The sequence below is a fragment of the Rhopalosiphum padi genome, chromosome 2 (assembly GCF_020882245.1).
Source record: "Rhopalosiphum padi isolate XX-2018 chromosome 2, ASM2088224v1, whole genome shotgun sequence".
Taxonomy (NCBI): Eukaryota; Metazoa; Arthropoda; class Insecta; order Hemiptera; family Aphididae; genus Rhopalosiphum; species Rhopalosiphum padi.
This window is the reverse complement of record NC_083598.1, coordinates 87,090,780-87,100,126: the sequence shown is the minus strand read 5'-3', so window position 1 is coordinate 87,100,126 and position 9,347 is coordinate 87,090,780. Positions and strand designations below refer to the sequence as shown.

The 9,347-nt window shown below is 24.3% G+C and overlaps 1 protein-coding gene across 1 annotated transcript; it reads left to right on the top strand.

Annotated features, from left to right (window-relative positions):
• The first annotated feature begins 554 nt into the window (after positions 1–554).
• Positions 555–3,522, top strand: LOC132922206 (small ribosomal subunit protein uS17). The gene is made up of 4 exons (XM_060985607.1): positions 555–715; positions 872–988; positions 3,065–3,270; positions 3,335–3,522. Exons 1-4 carry the CDS (start codon positions 704–706, stop codon positions 3,456–3,458), a joined length of 459 nt encoding a protein of 152 aa, XP_060841590.1. The 5' UTR covers positions 555–703; the 3' UTR covers positions 3,459–3,522.
• The last annotated feature ends 5,825 nt before the right edge of the window (positions 3,523–9,347 follow it).

Here is a 9,347-nt window from a genome sequence, read left to right as displayed (position 1 = left end):
CTATTTACTAATAATTGGTACAATATATTTATTATATTCTTTAACTAGTTTCTTAATTCGTAAAATTTATAGTTATTAATGTTATTATTACATACTTATACCAACAATGTCATTATGATCTTTGTTAAAGTATATAGGTACAGTTAAATACTAATATGAATATAATAAAAGTATTTTTTTTTTATGATGTGTAATTAGATGATACTTGGATGCTTAGTAGGTAATTTATTATTATTATTTATACCTGTACTGGCTGTACTCAATGTTTCAATACGTACCTATAAATTTTAATATTTTATGATATTACAATTTACAATTTGGATTAATTATTATGCAGAATATATATAATGAATTATAATAATCCATATTATAAAAATCCATACACTTAATGTTATTTATTTAATAGTACGTTAATTGATCGTGTATGTTATAACTGTTATAAGAATAAAATGTATAGAAACTTTATCATTTCAAATTCAAATTTTGCGAACTCGATTTGGTCACATTTAGAGCGTTTTATCTTCCATGATAAAACGCGACGGCAGACGGCGATGTTCCGACGATTGTCGCTCATAATTTTGAGGTTATGTATGACTAGAACAGCTTCGGACACTTTCCTTTAATTTTCTTGACGTTTGTTTTGTGAACTGGTGTCAGAAAATTTTTAGATTTTCTAAATTATTTTCATTGTACACTACTCAACATGGCTGATCAGGTAATAATTATTAATTATCCGTCGATTTAATATTAGTTTAATGCTATAATACTGTTTCGAAGTTGTTTCATTGATGTGTATCAGACATTCAGACCACATGGAATATCTTTACATTATGTATTGCTTTAAATTAAATTAAATATTTCTTGATTATAGACCGAAAAAGCTTTTCAAAAACAACCCACTGTATTCTTGAACCGCAAGGAATCCAAGAAGAAGAAGCCTCTCCGTCATTACCGCAGCGTTGGTCTCGGTTTTAAAACTCCCAGAGAGGTCAGTATTCATTTTTGTAGTTAATTTTTATTGTGTAATTTGCTATTAGTATGAATTGTACAGTGATGCATATAAAATGTTTTAAAATATCCAATTTGTGTATGGTCTATTTACATTTAATTTACCAATAAATCTTAAGTACCTATAGTTAAAGTGATAGCAAACAATTGTTTAATTAGTTTCATTTTACTTAAAACTTGTTCTTAATAGAATAAATTTAAAATCTCTTATGTATAATTAATATCCGATACATTTTTTCGTATAGATCGATCATAGTTATTAAGTTGGTTGAGATAGTTCAGTGAAATATTTGTATTTCCGCTTAGTGTTATAACTTGGATTTATATGATGATACTAACACGACGGTCTTATGATTATTTGACTGATTTCAAAATGTGTTATCTGACTAGGTTAAATAAAACAAAAATATGGCTTACTTATTATAAAATCGTTCTAACATACTAATTATTATGATGAGAACAACACGACGGTCTTATGAGTTAAATTACTTTGATTTTATAATGGTTATCTGATAACTTGAAATTATTATTTTTTCAATAGGTAAAACTAATCATTTAGGTAGCAACAATTTTCATAATATTAACAAGATGGTTTTATGAGTAAACTTTTTTTGATTTTAAACTGTGTTACTGGCATCTGCTCAAAATAAGTCCTCTATATCTAATTTAAATAAGAATGATTACATTTTAAATTTGAAATCTAAAGAAATACATGATGATACTAACACGACGGTCTTATGAGTAGACTTACTTTGATTTTAAATTGTGTTACTGATAACTGTGTAAAATAGTAAATACATTTTAAATTTAAAACCTTCAGATTTATATGATGATACTAACACGACGGTCTTATGAATAAAATTATTTTGATTTTAAAGTGTGTTACTGATTACTGCACAAAATAAATCTTATATTTAATGTATTATAAATAAGAATAAATACATTTTAAATATAAAACCTAAAATACTATATGATGATACTAACACGACGGTCTTATGAGTAAACTTACTTTGATTTTAAATTGTGTTACTGATGACCATGTAAATTAATTCTTTTCTATTTTTAATATAAATAGTAGATACATTTTAAATTTAAAACCTTAAGAATTATTTGATTTTATATTAACACAATAATCTTATAAGTAACCTTATTTTGATTTTTATCCTACATTACTGACTCCATCAAACACAGTCTTCTAAATTTAATATAGATTTAATAGTATATACTTTTAAAATTTAAAATCTAAAGAATTATATGATGATACTAACACGACGGTCTTATGAGTAAACTTACTTTGATTTTAAATTGTGTTACTGAAAACCATGTAAATTAATTTTTTTCCATGTTAAATATTAACAATTATATAAGTGCATATTATTATTATGAATTGAAAATATATCCATGACTTATTAATTGTATTATATTATTTTATAGTTAGTTACATAATGCCTGTTTTATTATTATTATTTTTTCTGTAAAATTTCAATATTTATATTTATATACAGTAGAACCCCTCTGGTTGATCCAACCTTAATATTATCAATATTAAGTTTAGGTATTGCTTTAAAGATACATTTAGATTTATAGTAGGTATAAAAATTGTCTATACATATGTGCGTGGATTAAATTTGTAATAGTGATCACTGCCAAATAAATAAACATAATTATACTTTTTTTAAAAGACAAATTTGATTTTTAAAAATTAATATTGCCATTTCTTTGTAGATATTGTCTTTATAACATGATATATAATAAGCCTATCAAAATTTAAAGATATTTCAGAATATGTAATCGTATTAACTGCTAGTTCAGGAATTGTATATTATATTGACAAATTATTTTACAATTTAATATCATTAGATAGTTACTAAAAATGTTTTTAAAGCTATACCTTAACTTTTTACATGATAAATATAAATAACATGTAGAAAATGAATTTATGTTAAGAGTTAATATACTTAATTATAAATATTAAATACTGGTTTATATTTAAATTATGAAATATATATATATATATATAATAAGTATTCTAATTACATGGTTTATTTATTTAAAGGCGATTGATGGAACTTATATTGACAAGAAATGTCCATTTACCGGTAATGTTTCCATCCGAGGACGTATTTTGACTGGTATGGTGCGTAAAATGAAGATGCAAAGGACTATTGTGATCAGGAGGGATTATTTGCACTACATCAGTAAATACAATCGTTTTGAAAAACGTCACAAAAATATGTCTGTCCACTTATCACCCTGTTTCCGGTATGTTATTGAATAGTTTTTATTGCTATTAAAATTATATTAATTAATTAATTTATGTTATTAGTGATGTGGAAATTGGAGATATTGTCACAATTGGTGAATGCCGACCCCTTAGTAAAACAGTCAGGTTTAACGTACTGAAAGTGACAAAGGGAACTGGAGCAAAGAAAGGTTTCAAAAAATTCTAAGATTTAAATGTAATATTATTATTTTTATTCATTACAATAAATTCTAGAAAACAAAAAAAAAATACATCGTCTTGTGCACTTATTTTTATACATAATTTACCTATTTATTACGTACCTACTTGATTTTATTTTAAATTATTGGTATTTAAAATAAACTAGCAATTGGTTATTTTATTGGTGTATTTTTACAAAAAAATACCCCACGTAAATGGTTTATTTTATATTAGTTGTAATGTTTACAAATCTGAAAATACATTAAATTATTATGAATAAAAAATAATAAATATTGTTATGCATGTTGAGAACTTAGAGGGAGGGTTGTGTAATTTAGAGTTAATTCCCTAAACATTAGTAAGAATTAATTTAAAAATAAAATGCATCATTATTGATATGATAAATAATGACTAATCAAATTTAAAGTTATAGTCATAATCTTACTCGTTAATCATTATTATTTATTCATATTATATAAAAAAAAATTTGTAACAATGTATTATTGTTATACTTCTTGCCTTAAGTTTAACAATATAAATGTAACATTATATGTATTTACATAATAATACAATTACTATTAATTTATAAATTTTGTTTTATAAAATGTGATATTTAATCAATTTATACATGAGTGAATTTTCATTAGGTTTCAGTGGTTTCACTATTTTTTTCCAAAAATATTATTAAAAAAAAAATAGCAAAAAAACTTGAAAATGTATTACATTGTTTAGATTAATTTATTATTTATATCAATTTTTTAAAAATTAATAATATTATAATCATTAATAATATAATTTATTCTATAACTTGGCTTTATCCAATATCATGAAGTTTTTTTTTTTAAATTTTTAGAATATGTTGAGTACCTAGATTTTAAGCATAAAGTTTTTTTGACCCAACTCATGTTAACAAAATATTGAGATATCAAATAAGAATATACCAGTGACACCCCTATCAAGTAAATTAAAATTGAAAAAAAGATTTATCTTTAATTTTCTAATCAATTTATATAAAATAAAGACCAAGTTATTGTTAATTTTTGTAATTCAAATTTTTATTAATTCATGACGTTTGTTTATTTTTGTAACTTATTAATTCAAAAACTAATTGACGATTTTTACAAAAATTAAAAATAAAGGAAAGTTTATGGAGAATTTTGATCAATGTTAAAAAATATATTATAAAATCTAGTGTAGGCAGATTGAACATCTCTGAAGTATTTTAATCCGTTAAGTACATAGCTGCAATTTGCCCATTAAATAATGCAAACTAAAACAGAGATATACTTATATAAATATACTACTATATTTTATGTTTATATTTCTCTTCATTTATATATATATATATATATGTGATCATTTTGTCAACAATTTAGTTAAGTTCAACCTACCATAATAGAAAAATGAATTACTAATAAAAATTATTACAATTTTTATATTATGTTTTTAAATATCCTTTGAAATAGAAGCTAACACAAATTAGAATTTTTTTACAGCCAATAGTTATTTAATTAAAATTTAATTTGTCCACTTCAGTGTCATAGTAACCAACAGATCAATTCAATGATGACGTTCACTCAAAAACATAACTCTGTATAGAATTTTGGTTATACAGTAGAGCAATTTTTTTTAATATTTATTTTTAAAACAATTGCATTTGGTATTCAGTCACTATTAATAAATCATTTCAGATGTCAGTCATCAATATCACCTTTTTTTTAAAAATAAACCAATGATGTTTTCCATTTTTTAAATAATATAATTTAATAGTTTGAATACTTATTATTTAAATACTAGGTTGAAGTATAACTTTAAATTTTTATACATAATATTATTTTCAATAAAATAATTTAATTTTTAAGTTAAATTATATATTAACTAATTAAACAGGTGCATTTACTGTTAATCAATTAACTGATTTATCTATTAAAAATAAATTTTTGATTTTAAAATTGCTACCTATAGGCTTTTGACCTTTTGAGGAGATGTTATGTTTGAACTTAACTTTTATAAATGTTTATGTCTGTTAGGTACATTGATAATTAACAATACAATAATACAATTATTAGAAATTTAAAAATAATGAATGTAGAATTGTAGAATGTATACACTAGACACTAACTACTATAAATGCTATATTTTCCTAATTTAGAAATTTTAAAAGAATATGTGTCTGTATGCCATATTGCCATCGTTAATTATGGAAATTGCAGAGCAGATTTTAACAGAATTTTTATTGCATAAAGAAGTTACTTATTTTACTAATTATCCTGGAAACTTTCTCCAGCTGGAAAGGTTTGAGATGTGGGCCAAAAAATTTGTTTCTATCATTACCTTAATTACGTATTATTGTCAAGGGTTAGCTCTGGAACCACGTATCCAATTGTCAAGTGGTATATTATTAATTGATGGACCATACTGAAGAACAGGTTTTAAGCATAGCTGTTTATATCCATCTCTTATTTCTGGAAATAGTAATGCGGCTGTAGTGCCATCTATTCGTTTTTATAGACATTAAACAATTTTTTTACGGAAACATTCATTTGATCGTGTATTCATATTAAAAATTTCTGTTCACATTCGAGGACTTGAAATCAATAATATAGTATGTACCAAAAAGTTGATTTTAAGTTATTCACTATTACTTAAAAAACCGTAAAAGGCTTTAATAGTTGATACTTCTTATCGTTATCACTAGGTACTCGTGAAAAATAAGTTACATTTCCTACTTTATATCATTGATTTTATAATATAATAAAATCAATGTTTATATGAACAAAAAAAAAAAAATCAAAAATCAGAAAGTTCTAAAACGTGTCAAGTCACTGCAGTATATCAGTAAAAACGTTCCAAATAAATAAAATTCAGAACATCTTTATAATATTAGTTTTGAAAATAATAAAAATATAGTGTACAATTTCAAAAAAATCTTTATTTTATTTTTTTAGAAATGAACAATAGTAGCATTTGTCAAAAATCCTTTTTTTTTCAACTGACATTTTACTTTCACAAACCAAGGACAGCAAATCCATTTCTTTTATTGTGTAGACTTTCGCATCTTTTTTAAGGACTTGGCATGCGCTCCAAGCTTCAAGATCGCCGAAGAAAGTCTTCGTTTGCATCACTGGCTTGATTTTTATTTTGAGTCAAGAACATTTTTAAACTTGAAGATTTCTTGCGTTGATGTACAATGTACATATCTACTTGACTGACTACTTCTTTTTTGAAATCATAGAAATGATTGGGCTGTAGTAAAGTAGTAGTAAACGGGTTGTTTGGTGTTGCGTTGACTATGAGTTTTACTAAGTTAGTAAGTTCATTAGAACTTCACACTTTTTATCCATTTTACACTTTCCAATTTGGGTAAAATCTCTGTCACAAGACAGAAAGAAATGCGCAGACATTAGGTATTCGTGATTAATGTGTACCTGATTTAATTAATGTTGACCAAATTACCAATAAAATTTTAAATTATATCAATGATAAAAATATTCGATATAGGTAATAATATTATTATTACCAAAGTTAGTATACCGACTGTATCCAATATGGACAATGTGCTACCAGAAAACACGTTGTTTATGTTTATTCATGTTTATGAATTATGATCGAAGGACTTTTACTCTTACAACGATGAACTGATGGCAGTAAAGACTCATCTATATTATACTATACTATTATAGAGTATAAAAATAAACTTATCATTGTAAAACCATACACTCTCTATTTACACACAATAATTGAAAACAGTGAAAAGTACGAGTGATAAAGCAACATTCAACCTTTAGATAGTAATGATTATTATGGTATAATGAGGTTATTTTCAAATTTTCAATAAGGGTAGAATACTAGAATGAAGAAACATCGTATATTATTATTTTATTAATTATTATTCATTATACTAATTATTTTATTTAACCCAATAATCCATAATATATTAATATATTGGTTAGGTTAATGATTTATTATAAATTATAACTTTCATGTATACTTTACGGAACTTCCATTTTATAATTTAACGATTGTTAAAAACCTTGTAAAAACAAAACATTTGTTGAAACAAAAAAATAAAATAGTTTAACGAAATATTTTTGAGAACCATAAATAAATTAAAACCAAATGTATTTAATTATATCTAGCGAATTTCTTTTGTTGCCACTATTATAATAATATATATGGAAGTTTCACGGGAATATACTTTTAGTTTATTTAATATGGTTCATTCAATAAATGTTCGTAAATAGCATAACTTACTGTATAACGTACTAACGTAAGTAGGTATATATTATGTACTATATCAGTTTTTAGTGCTTGTTCGTGAACTTCCGGGGTTTAGTTATGAGTTGCAGATGAACTATACCTACAATGTAGACGGTAAATTCCTCAGAAGTAAAAATGTTTAATAAGTTACTCTAAGCTATTCGTTCATTTTTCATGGCCAACGTAGATATCTAATATTCTTAAATAAACACAATAGCGCATACAAAATACAAATCAGCTGTGGTAGGTATAGAGAATATGGAAAATTAATTAATTTTTGTTTATATTCATTACAGCAGGTATTCACATTGTTATTTAGAAATATTGGTAAAAAAATTTCAAATAAACACAATTATAAACCCATAATAATACATATAATATGTAATAGAAGGTCACATAATGTACCTAATGTATAAAGACTGTCCACAATATAACACTATTAATTTTTTTTAATAATTATGATATATTGTATGGTAGCTACCACTATACCAGATGATGAATATCATGGTAGACACTTCAGGTATATACGTCATAAATTAAGCAATTTTATTCTATTTCATTTTAGTTATTATAACCATTAGGAGTACAATATTTATACGATAAATCTATTAATTCTTATTTCTTAAATGTTTGTATCTAAAGTATTTAAATCGTACAACTGTTGAACTATACCTATAGTTTGTACATAATAATAAATAGGTATTCCTCGAGCACTGCAATCAGTGCACAATATTTTAATTCAGATAATCAGATGATAACTTTCCAATTTTGACTGGAAAGTGTTCGGTTAACGGTTTTTTAACGTACGTCTTATTTATACACTATTAATTGTATAGCGACTACGGGAAAAAAAACATTTGATTTTTATTTGGATAATTCTCGGCAAGTTTGGACGTTGCAGGATGTTATAAAATACAACCAACAATCATTATTATAACATAATTTAAAATATAAGTTTATTTACAGTATGTAGATACAGTTAAGAGTGTTAAGTTAAAACTTGAATAACGTTGAGCGGATTAGACAATTACTACATAATGTTCTCTTAATCTATATTATAATGATTCGATGCAGCAACTTGTTGAGGGATGTCTGCAAAATCTTTGATTTCTGCCATTCCTTTTCGTAGATTGTGGCACAGAAAATATTTTATTTTCCTTTGAACATATATTGGTGCACAGTGATACCTACATAATTTATAATGTCCTAACACTCCTAAGTACTTGATTAAGTACTACCTATCTACCTACATGCCTATTTAATCAATTTATTTATCCTTATTTTTATGAATAATATATTTTTTTGTATAATAGGTATATTATACCTTAACTTACGTATTTACGTCAATTGCTCTAAAGTCTAAATATTTTATAAGCGCAATACGCATATTCATGTTATTTATTTTATAATATTTTATTTAATCTAAATATTGATGTTTAATAAATGTAGGCAATAGCTACAATCTTATATTATATATTTACATATTTACATATATTATAATTTATTAATGTAATAATGATAACTGATTAGGTATTGTTAGATTATTCCGTATAATGCTGTGTCATATTAATTATGTATACAATTTGTTGTTCGTAACTGATAATATTAATAATTAGTCACTTTAATGCCATTTTAA

Coding starts and splice junctions, on each gene's coding strand:
- LOC132922206 (XM_060985607.1), top strand. Junction 989..3,064: donor GTTTTAAAACTCCCAGAGAG/GTCAGTATTCAT, acceptor ATTTATTTAAAG/GCGATTGATGGAACTTATAT. Junction 3,271..3,334: donor CACTTATCACCCTGTTTCCG/GTATGTTATTGA, acceptor TTATGTTATTAG/TGATGTGGAAATTGGAGATA.